At 33.7% G+C, this 12655-nt stretch overlaps 1 protein-coding gene across 1 annotated transcript in view; it reads right to left on the bottom strand.

The window, feature by feature from the left end:
- LOC117235210 (breast cancer anti-estrogen resistance protein 1) overlaps window positions 1–5542 on the bottom strand; it is a 165625-nt gene extending 160083 nt beyond the window's left edge. The window contains exon 1 of the mRNA XM_033497031.1: window positions 5146–5542. Coding sequence (XP_033352922.1) covers window positions 5146–5190 — 45 coding nt within the window. The 5' untranslated portion in view covers window positions 5191–5542. The remainder of the gene's footprint in view (window positions 1–5145) is intronic.
- Window positions 5543–12655: the final 7113 nt, after the last annotated feature.

Here is a 12655-nt window from a genome sequence, read left to right on the forward strand (position 1 = left end):
AGACGATTTCAATGGGTGAGTATGACACGGCAAAAATTATGTTTCATTTTTTCGAAGTTGCTGAGTCATTAGCATTTTTACGACCGAATGATAAACAGTTTAAAACACTTTTATGGCTCCTTAGTGTATCCTAAGTACCCTCCAGTTTCTTCGAAGTTAAAAAATAAAAAGTTATTAATAACTATCTTTTAAATTTAAGATAAGGATAAAATAGAAGTAGATAAAATTTATCCCTAGAATAAACGAATGAGTAAAGAAAATATGAAATTCATCTGTATCTAAATTTTGTTTATGTATTCTGTATTCGTTTGCACTATTTAAGCTTATTTTTAATAAAATTAAATAGAATCTATTCATAGAATAAATTCGCATTCGTTATAATAATTAAAAATATAATTATATAAATATAATTTTTAAACATATAAATGTAATTTATTTTTTAATTAAAGTCAGCTTATTAGCATGCTAATTACTTCAACAAAAATATTTTAAACTCTACAAAATGGAACTCCTCTGTCTCAAACAAATTTTCTACATAGAAAACGTCAGTAACAAGTACCAAACAAGTTACATAATTAAAACACCTGTTTAACTCTTCAGAGACGTAACTACGAAACAAAAATCTCGCTTCCATAGTACAAATGTGAAATACTAATGTGACTGTACGAGATCAAATTTATAAAATCGTATTATCGATTTTATTTGGAAAAGTACGAATTCTGTTCGTAGCCATGCAGAGCGAGCAACGCGGTGTCGACTTTCGAAACAATCGATAAGAGTCTGCCTCAAGAATTCTCTGGCCACGTACGTCACGCACCTTTCCACGAACGATAAACCTGAAACGAGCGTGCCGTTCAAGTTCGACGAAATCCGCGACAGTGAAACCTGTCGAGGAGAGAGGCAGTAGTGGGCGTGTTTCCAGTCATCCAGAGTACCCGGAAAATAGGATGACATCGGCAAACGGAACCACTTCCGCTCCGCTACAGAAATCCGGCGAGATTAAAATCAATGAGTCAAATATAGAGTTCTGAAAATTTTTGTCACAGCATTCGTATTTCCAATGCGTGGGAATCTTAGTAATAATATTTACATTCTTAGTTGGTAAAAATCTTTGACTAAATGATATTGTACATTTATCAGAAATTTCAATCAGCGAGTTGATAATATACCAGTCGAAAATTGTAATCAGCATATTTGTAACTAAATTGGCGGATATTTAAATAATTAAATAATTGATATTCTGGGTTCGTTACAATTATTTTGCCCTATACTTTATATTTATTATACATTAGGTTGTCCGAAAAGTTTCTTCCGTTTTATAAGGTGATAATAAGTGAACAACAATTTCTGTTTTATATTATTTTATTGAATTAGGCCTGATTCATTTCGTTCTATTTCTATTTATTATATTCGTGCATAATTTAATAAACTAATATAAAACAAAAAACATTGTACGTCTATTATTTCCTTATAAAACGAAAGAAACATTTCGGACAACCTGATATATTCTGATATTCCAGATAATCAGAAATTTTGACGAATTACTTTGTCCTGTATTCTTCTACGTTACTGAATGATATTAATCAAAAAGTCGATATTTCAGGCCGATAAAGATTTTAATTAACGAGACAACGAAGGATTTTACGAAGCCTAAAATCTAAAAGGGCGGATATTCTAGATTAATCAATATTTCAAATTAGTCGACGAATTTAGTATATTATTTCTTTCTATGTCCTTTCATCTTTCCAGGAAATTAATAATTTTAATCGAAAGATTGAACCAATATATCAAACGGGTCAATGATTCGAAACAAAATTTTTTTTCTGCGTTCGTCTATCTTACGAAAAGAAAATCGGATAATGTAATATTTTATAATTGGTTAACCACTTTGACCAGAGAATCACAAAACTCTTTTTATTATTTCAAGCTATTTAGAACCGCGAATAAGTAGATCCATGTGGGCAATCGATGCCAATAAAGCCAATGATCGTGGTTTGCAGTGATTACGCTTTTCTAATTGGAGCGGAATCGCGCGAAGAGGGACGTTTGCTATCAATGCGATGATGCTGTTGATGGAATTTATGGTAACGTAAGCGTGGTTGCGGTTAGACCGAAATACACCTGAATTATTTTCCATTAATTGAGAATATTCTATTATTTTGATAAGAGAGACAAACGAATGTAGGTAATATTAACTATCTAGCACAGCAGAATCTTTGAAATTTTTTACGAATGATTAATATAATAAAAAAATGTAAATGGTCGCTTTCGAACACAATACGTATATATGTTTCCATTATGTATTATAAACATAGCCACTGTTTTATCTTGTGTTTGATGAAAAAGAGAAACACACGTAGCTTATATTGATCTTAATGTTAATTGCACTGGTAACATCGATAATTGTTACAATTGTAGTGTTCACTTATACGATTGTTATGCTAATAGACTGGAGCTCAATTGTTTGAAATAACAAACATAATATCTAATAAGCAAGTAACAGAATAGTGGATCAGAATATTATAAAAAAAATATGAAATAAAATTAATAGTACAATATTAACCCTCCCTCCATAGGCAAATCGTCGATCGTTTATGTTTAAGTCTATTCTTATTTTTCTAAACTTACAAAAGAACTTTATAAAATATAGATAAAAATTTGGAAAAAAAATAAGTGTGTAGTACCGCAGTTTGCCAAAGAAGAGTTAATATGTGGAAAAAAAAGATCATCAACAAAATTGAAATTACTAAACATAATCAAAACTTTTCATATAATAATAAAATTTGCCACGCTCATCATGGTTATCACGAAATGATAAAAAGTAAATGATTTCTGCAAAAAAAAGACTATTTAATCAAATAAACATCTGTTACCTAGAATGACGCCTTAAATAATTTTGTTGGCTGCAAGGTACGATAACTTCTTTTTTCCTTCGTTTAATATTCTTTAACCGAGAGTTTCTTTGCTGTGTATTAGCAATAAAAAGCGATACACAGACAAAGCTATTGTATGCTCAATGTCATTCTCTATCTTTCTATCTTTTTCCTATGATTACAAAATATTACTTGTACCTATTTGCCTGAAAACGCTCGTTTGCTTTTATAACCATTGTGAACAAGTACTACTAAAAACTACTAGTACTACTCGCTTTTTTAAGCTACCCAATTTGCACTATCATTCCAATCGTTTATTTAAGTCATATTCTCTACCATATAAATTTACTACCATCATTTCTATATATATATTTTTACTACTACATACTGCTTAGTTAAAAATTATTTAAAATCATGGAATTATTAAATATTCATTTTTATTCTAAAAGAAGACTTTTAGAATAGAATAAAAGTGGAGTTAAATTACATATTAAATACGGAATGTCAGCAGAGTCCATATATATAACCTCAAATATGTATAATATATCAAACTTTCTGACGTTATAAATTAGATAATAATTTCTATTTAGAAAAAAAGATCTGGAGAGATCTAATTTTCATTAAACTAGAAATTAAGATCGATATAGGATGTAGATCGTCGATAAAATCTAACCTCAACTGTATATAACATATAAAACTTGTACGTAAATATCAAAGAGTATAGAACCTGAAATATAATTTTCTAGGTACAACTATTACTACATACTATACATACGTAGCTTCCTACGAAAATGAAGAAACGTTATATGTACCTGTTGGCAGCTTTCAAGGTCAATAACCATTTTAATTAAATATCACATGCCGCTTAACTTAACCTTAGCTTAAATTGCAACCAGTTGCAAGAAACGGAATTCTAAGTACATTCTATGAAATAAATACGATGGCTCGCGAGGCAAGGAACTTGAAACCCGTTTACGATACGCCAGTTACGTATAAACGACACACAGCGGGTTCGCGCGTTTAAAATAATCCAATGGAATTCGATTAATCGGTTCCCGAGACATTATCGATGAACTAACCTGTCGTCCAGCGCTAATTACCACTGACGTTTATTACATTGGGAAGGACCATAGACGCAAACGTGTAATATTGACACAACGTGATGTGCGATATAAGGAACTTTTTGTTCTCGCAAGACGATGTTCTTGAACCGGCAACTACGAACCGCAAATATTTGTCTTTTCCACGCCATCTTGACAGGAATGGCGCGCTGCCCCAACCTGTGATATAGTACTGTTATAATAAGCACCAATAATACCGATCATTTCGAACATTTTCCATTCGATTAATCGATATTGTCAAGGGAATTGGAATACTTTCGATAATTTGCACTGTAAATATGAATGTTAGACTGAACACTACTAATATCGATAATTTTCATTTGATTAATCGATATGTAAACTGATATACGTATTTCGAATAATCGATATTACAAAAAAGATTCATATACTTAAAATAATTGCAAAATATTGTACTGTAATCGTATAATTTTATCTCAAACAGTATATTGATATTGGTAATTTCTAATAATTTTCGATAAATCAATGAATTTCCCAAAGAAAACTTTTATATTTTGAATAATCGTGGAAATTATACAGTGAACTTCAATTCGTTAAAATAAGCACTATTAATATCGATCATTTCTGACAGTTTGTATTCGTTTAATCAATATCTCAAATATTTCGACCAATCGTCGAGTCTTATACAATAATTATTGTATTCCTGTCTTCACGTAACGAAGAGTACATAAGGTTATTCAACACAGAATCTCGCAATCGGTATTTGGCGGTTACTACTACTTTCGACTTCGCACGTTAGCAAATCGATATAATCGAACATTCGTTATGTATCGTGTTTGTGGTATATTAATGCACATCTACGCGAAATTTTCGATAAAAACTGACGAGTCACGTCAAAGGCGTTTCACAAATTTCTCCACGCTGACGAAACAAGTTTACGTTACGAAACGAAAGAGACACAGAAAAAAGGTAGTAGAGCAAAAATTCGAATGTATTTCACGCGTAAGAAAATTCCTGGAACAGGCATAAATACAACGTCTCTCGCGTGTCACGGAAACAGAACGTTCACGTTTCGCCATCGTCAGTAAAAACACACTGACCGTATCGAAACTGGCAGAGACTTTCAGGTTGAAGGTCACTACGCGGAACGAGTAAAATAAACCAAGAGTAATATTCGAATCGTTTTCGCTTACCTGATTCAAAGTCGTAGGAATAATGTCAGGGGTCTGTGGTAACATTTTGCCAGTGATCTGTAGTCGACTGCCCCTCGAGTCAAAACGATCTTACAGCACACGCGATCGGTAGCATAATATCCTGACCAGAGAACGGTAGAAAACACCTTGACAGGATACACACAAGGATCGATCACGAGCGACTCAACACTAATCGTTTATCACTGACCGATCGTCTTGACACACTACTTGTTTATCACCCGATGGTCCTTTTACGTCTTCTTTAATATAGTAAACTAATCGTTTTAGCGTTGGTCGTTTATGAAAATATGATTGATTTTTTCCGCGTCGAAGAATAAGCAACGAAACGAAGGAACGCTTCCTCTCACTACGAAATCATGCGCGAGACTGACGGGTCCGGGCGGTGTAGCTAAAGCCGAGCGTAACCGAGCGATCACGGGAACAGCCGAATAGCTATCATCCCCCCGAACACGGCATATACCGACACTATGGTATTTCTGAAATTTAATCGCTATCGACTACCGATGAAGGAATTGTCATGGGAATGATGGCCTCAATTCGTAATAGATATTGATATTAATCAAGTTTTTCATGAGTGGGAAAAGTATTTTCTTTTCAATGAAGGTTTGTTTATACTTTAGGATTAATTAATTTGAAAGTTCTACGTATAATGATGGCGCCCCGTTTTAATCTATGTTAATGGAATTTAATAGTATAGAAGGTTGAAGATGTTTATACTAAAAATCTTTTACTATAGTAATAAATAAAAATTACAGTTTATATACAGTAAATTACAGTTAAATAAAATTGCATACGATGTACTGTAACTCTTATCTTCGATATGCTATAAAACATAATTCAGTTAATTATTCAATACAAAAAGCAGTATGATGATTTCATACTTGCTTATATAATTTGTTCATATTTTATATAATGTTCACATTGTTATATAATTTTTTCATATCATGAGATAATAAACTCGAGTATCTCCTCAAATTTTTAGACAAACAAAAATTTATATCGAGATAAAACAACATCAATATTTAAAAGTCTCCAGATCATAATGTGTACGCGTTAAAATCTAATAATTAAATCGTTTCATCACAACACTTACTGTCAGTGAAATTAGACACCGTAATGTAATTCTTTACTTTTTAATTTCTACTATTTCGCTTTATTCATTTTACCATAATACTCTACTAATTCACAAGCTGTAAGTCTGTCGTATAATTCTTCGTCTTTGTAGGCTCTATTATTTTTTCTGTTCCTCCATTATTTCATTGTTCTCCCGCTCGGGTTAAGGACGAGAAACTGTGTCACATCATTATTACATTATCGCACATACGTTTTAGCAGGTTGGTACGGGAATACAGGAGGTTCGCGAATTAAAACCTGTCCGATACAGCGACCGCTACTGTACGCGTACAGGTACGGTTCGTTCTACGAAATACGACTTCATTTCTGAAGGGGGGAAGACTGGTCCGCCATCAGAAGCTCGTTTGTATTCACTCTGTAATGGTTGCCTCGCAGGACGCATAATAGTCGTATCTAAAGAGTTGCCTTGCAGACGACAAATTCCTTTCTCCGGCTGCTTCGGCCATACATGGAATTTAAACGCCGCCTCCGCGAGACGAACCTTTGAAATTCACGGAAACCTCGTTGAAAGATCAAACACTCTCGTGGCTGACATTACGAGGGGTCGACGTGAAAGCGGCGAATGGAGCAAACTGGGAGGACGAACGTAAAACAGGACCACGAATCGGCGAAACAAAAGGGCTCAGTTAAAAATATCGGTTACGTCAGCTGGACTCTTCTAACGTGGGGACCATTAAGTAGGTTCTCTACTGAATCGCTTTTATAGAAGTATGTATATTATTGTCGTGATTAAGGATATTTATGTTGAGCTAGTATTTCGTTTTTTCATGACTTTGTGTATTTTTGAAGGCAATTTCGAATTCTTATAAATGTATATAAATATTGATAAAGCGTACATAACAACAAAGGTTTTAATTAAAAAGCGGTTAATTAAAACCGGTTACCAACTGGGCTCCTAAATGAGAACTATTAAATTAATCCTCTATTAGATTGTGCTTAAAGAGATGTATATGCTGATACAACATACATGAAGCGCATTTATGAATTAGTAATGAGTTGTTTCATAAATTTAAGTATTTTTAAGTCAGTCTATTATTACTATAAGTATATAATAAGGACACAATAGTTTCTGATTCTTGAATAACTTTCAATATCAACTGCAACATAAATATTGTGATTTATCAATAATTTAAAGAAATTCTTTTAGAAAAAATTTGTGGGATATTTCAATAAATAGCAATTTTGAGTTATAATCTAATAAATTGTTTAATTCTAGCTCATCTTACATACACTCCCCTCTCTTTAAATACATCCTTTTTATATTTGTCAGACATTAAAAATATTTAATTGGAAAAAAGAAAACAGTAGAAGTTAAAACAAATTGATACATTCACCTGATTAAATACACGATACTTTTTGAATAATGTATTTCATGATAAAGTTTGTTATTTTGAGAAGGGATTAACAAAGAACACTTTTTCCCTCTTCGTTCGTTATACAGAGATGCAGAAATTTAAAATAAATGTAAAATGTCATTAAAATTAAAAATCTTTCATACGAAACGAAGTAGGACGTAAAAGCTCCAATATTATTTTACGTTATATTTCTTTCATTTGTCCTCCTTTCAAGTAAATTTTTGCACTACCGAATGGAAAGTCCATGAATCTTTTTAAATCCTGACACACCTGTTTAAAGTACCATAAGAACGAAGGTTACATCACGAGGTATGAGTCAGACAAGTCATTCTCATTAGTGTCGACGAATTTCGTTGTCACAAAATGAGTCCTCCACTATGGTTAATGTATCGGAAATGAGCACAGCTTTTACCAAACATGGTCTGACTAAATTTTGTTTCAGATTCCATTCAATTATCTCAACTTGTTTGAAGTTTCATTCATCTATGTCATTAAATGAACTCTTGACATCGTCAAATCTCGAGATATACGTCGCACTTGAAGAAATTTCTTGTATTCACGTATGATAACGTTATATTAAGAAAGGTGACAATGACTAAACTAATTAGGAGAAACTTTATTATATACTTTATTAAATATCCGGGTATGTAATTACTAATTAATAATAACGGAATATCTGTAATACTTCTTTCTTTCTAATATGAGATTGTTATTCAATCTTCAAAATTACTCTGATATTATTACGAATGCTTCAGGAAAATATAATTTCTACTTTTACAGTTATTCCATCCAGTTACTCCACTGTATTTCACTCCATCCTTACATATGTTCCTTTTTACTTGTTCAATTTTTATAATCACAAACCATCTCCTCTCTCCTTCCATTAATGTATACATTCTATAAAATCTTTACTATTCTATAAAACATAAGATATGCTAAGTAATATTTTAACACGATGTAAATGAGGAATTTAATAAACGAGATAGTATCTATAATATTCGTGTTTCTAATTTTTATAATTTCATCTTTCCTTGTACATTCTCTATTTCATATCAATATATAAATCATATCAATATTGATATAATAAATAATCTTTGTTATATTGTAAAATGAAAAACATTCAGATTTTGATAAAACTTTCTCTGATGAATCTAGAACGAAAGTAAACATTAACATAAATAATATTAAATCATCATGGAATTCATGCCCAGTATCATTAGAGAGATTCTATAAATATCAGTATTTGATAAGTATCTGATTAACTTCGATTTCTCAAAGAGCGTTCGTATATCATGGCTTTTCTCTACTTTTCAATTGATGCAATTGGCCAATGTGGATTCTCAGTGGCTCAATTATATTTTAATAAATCCTAAATCCAAAAACCAATTAAACTCTATCTACGTGTTCCTTTCTATTCACGCAATATCCACGATCGATCAAAGTTCAGAAATTTCACTTTCTTTCACAGATCCCATTTTCTATTAGCAAACAATCGTTCCCAGATTATCTGCTTTACGTAACCAAGACAAAAGATAAATTAATTACAGAATCTTCTACAGAATCTTCGTACAAATTCACTTCCTACTGACTTTCTACGTCCTACGTTAATCCGCCATAGAAGAATGGTATTATCCGCCGATCATTTTCAAAATAATTCATCGTTCAAATTTCACGACATTGTGGAGACCGGGCACTCGCTATTAATTCCAATGTCTCATTTACGTTTACGTTCCTGGCTCGCTCGTGATAGCAGTAGATACAACGACCGGTCGATGTATCTATGGAAGAGCTGGCGCCGCGAAAGCTCTAGAAGGCTATCCATAAAACATGCTCACTCGAACGAGGAGAAAGGAGCGAGCGAAAGAGCGAGCGAGATGAAAAGGGTAGCTCTGACGAGAGAAAAGAAACCGAACGTCTTCTCGACACGCTTGTCTTCTGTGGCCACCAAGAAGCGTTTAGCCAAAGGGAGTTCGTTTACACGGAGGGTGTAACGGAGGGACGTTAAGACAGAAAGAAAGATGGGAAAAGAAGCTGTTGAACAGTAACGGTCCATCGTCAAGGGAATATCCACTTAAACGATCGATCATATGGTATAATGTAGTTTAATCGTGTAGCTCTTTGGTTGTTTTGATATCGCATCGTCCGTTCTCGAACCTTTTTAATTTCCGATTATGTTCATATTTTCTAGTGAAGTTCTAGCTTCGGTAAATATTTGTGTACTGATGAATAATAACATCGAGGTGCGTTAAATTTTAATTAGGACATAAATTTTTGTAGAAATACTTTGTTTGATAGGAATATGTTTTTTGGCATAGTTAGAACATTACTTATCTGATTCGAAGTACAATATAATGTAGTATAAAGAATAGTTGAGAAATAGTTACATAGTGTGACACACGTTACACGAAGGTTCGATTCTTTAGTAATATGTAACTTGAAATATATGTAATGCAAGTGCTATGAAGCAGATCTTTGTAATTCAGCATCGCAGTTTTAGAAACTTTAATGCTTTGCGTAGTTCGAAAAGTAAATTTTAATAACGTGGAACAACGTTAAAAATTAGTTTACTTAATCGTTTGTCAGAGTAAAATTCTTCACTGGGAAAGTGAAGAAATAATTATAATTATAACATCGGTGTTTGTATTGAAATTAAAAATACGAAGTACCTTCCCACAGAGCGAGAAGTTTGAATATTCACACGCGTGTGTAACATACTATTTTTAAGTGATTTTAAATCACTTTAAGGAAATCTACATTCACATTCTGTCGGTACCAATTATACAAATCTTCCCATAAAAATCGTAAAACTTGCAGGAAAAGAACGAACATCGCTAATCGTAAGAATTTATGTACATTGAGCAATGTCCTTAGATAATACGGTCAACATCGATACAGGAACTTATCAATTTCCACATTATCAAAGAAAAACGGAGCACTTTCATAGAATTTTAATGCTCTTTCATTAACTAGAAGCGATCAAAGGGGACGCCTTTGCGGGAAGCAGCGTCAAACGCACAAAGATGCAAACAGACACAAATTACGCGGTGCTACGCTAGCTACGGCAATTTCAGCTTGTTTCCTTTTAAAGTCCCCCGCTCGACGGCTTTTTGCGTGCCCTTTGCGCCGCGGAATAGATCCGCGAACCGACTCGATCTTCCTATCTCTCTCCATTCATAAAACATAACGTTTTAAACGAGAACGAAGGGCATACCCATCGGTGACAGAAAGACTGGCCGGGGAAAAAAAAAAGGAGCGAAACGGAAAATCGAAGAGGAGAAAGAGAACGATAATGAGTACAAAACGGAAATACGGTTCCTCGATGATGAGAGGGAGCGAGTTTTCTTAGCGTTCGTTTTATACGAAGATCGAGGGACGTCAGACAAGAGGTTAATTTTACCGTAAGACAGAAGAAAACAAAAAGATAAAGAGAACGAAGGAGAAGGAGAGTAATAGGAAAGAGCAAAAAAGATGTACTGAGAAATATACCGCGCGAGAGGTACATTTCCGTGAGTTAATTGAAAGTTAGATACATGCGAAATACAAGTTGCTCGAGCATCGAACGGTGTCAGGGGTCGTTAGTCGATGAAATTATTTCATCTCGATGGCTCGTTAAAACAAACATGGCAACGGCGATGCACGCTTTGTGCCGTTGGATTGGAGGAGAATTAAGTACGAAAGGACATGACAAAAAGGAGTCGAATGGTTCCACTTCGAGCCCGAGTCTTTCCTTTCTTACGCCCTGTGTCTTGGCACGCATTAATTCGTACCACGTTTCTTTGGTATAATTGATCCACATACCGATCCAAGTGCTTTTAGGCACGAGTGGTCTCTGCGTTTTCGAGTGGACGTCTTCTTTTTTACTTTAGCCCCCCCACAGGAACGAGCCGGCCTTATCCGTGCTCCGATTCTACGCTCAACGCTAGGCTATTCGTCTGGCGAAAAAATTTCTAGCCAGATAAACGGACAGCGCGTCCACGGACGCTTTTAGCATTATGATTTTTACCAGGTTGAAATGTTACACTTTGATAAATGAACTAGATAGTCGAGTTTCGGTCTGACTTCGCGTTACTGCCTCGATATTGAAGTGTTTCTTTAGTACAAGTTCGTTGTTGATGCAAGATGATGTATAGGAGGAATATACTCGACCTATGATTTAATGCGTGATTTGAATAAATGAGATTTACAGGCTATATATTCATGAAATATAACATAAGTTATATTTTTTTTTGTAATAGTATATGTTTCAGAATTCCTTGAATATAAATGCGCCTAAACTTCTAAACGCCCGTGTAACACTATCAATAAACCATTGTCAGTTAAAAATGAGAAGAGAAATGAATAAAAACGATAAGTGGTTACCTTTTTACTCTTAGAGAAGTCTAATAACGATAGAAAGTTTCGTACAATTAAAATTTAGATATCCGTATGTCGAGACATTTTTCAAGCTTAATTTTCTAGAAAAAGAAAAGAAAATCTTGCATTAGAAAACTTCGTTCTACATATTCGATCATATTTTCTATGTAAAATCATTCTATTTCCATACTAATGTAGCATAAACATAAACTTTCATATTTGATCAATTTTATTTGTTTTAAGAAAGGTATAGAAGATATCGCATCTCTGGAAATAGACTTTCCCGAAATTTCAGCTTGACAGGAACTGGAACGCTTGTTAGTAGAATTTCAAGTAACAAGTTCATGTGTAGTGGCGAAAATAAAAGTGGAGGATAAACTTTAATTCCGAGCTGCTTGGTTGGCACGCAAGGTAAAACCAGACGCTGGAATCTTGGTACTGCAAATCAATCTTATTGCTAGTCTCGTCTAGTTTGTTTCTGGCAAAAGGAATCCCTGGAATTTTATCAGTGGCGTATTCAGAAGGTATGCCAGCTTGTAACAGCACCCCGGAAATTTTCCAGTATCGGAATATCCGTTTACGTCTGTGCTTAATGTTTCTTTCCTTTATCATTGCACGAATCAGAAGTTTCACAGGCAACTAAAGAA

Source organism: Bombus vosnesenskii, unplaced genomic scaffold (assembly GCF_011952255.1).
Source record: "Bombus vosnesenskii isolate JDL3184/JDL3185 unplaced genomic scaffold, Bvos_JDL3184-5_v1.1 scf7180000013314, whole genome shotgun sequence".
NCBI classification, from domain to species: Eukaryota; Metazoa; Arthropoda; class Insecta; order Hymenoptera; family Apidae; genus Bombus; species Bombus vosnesenskii.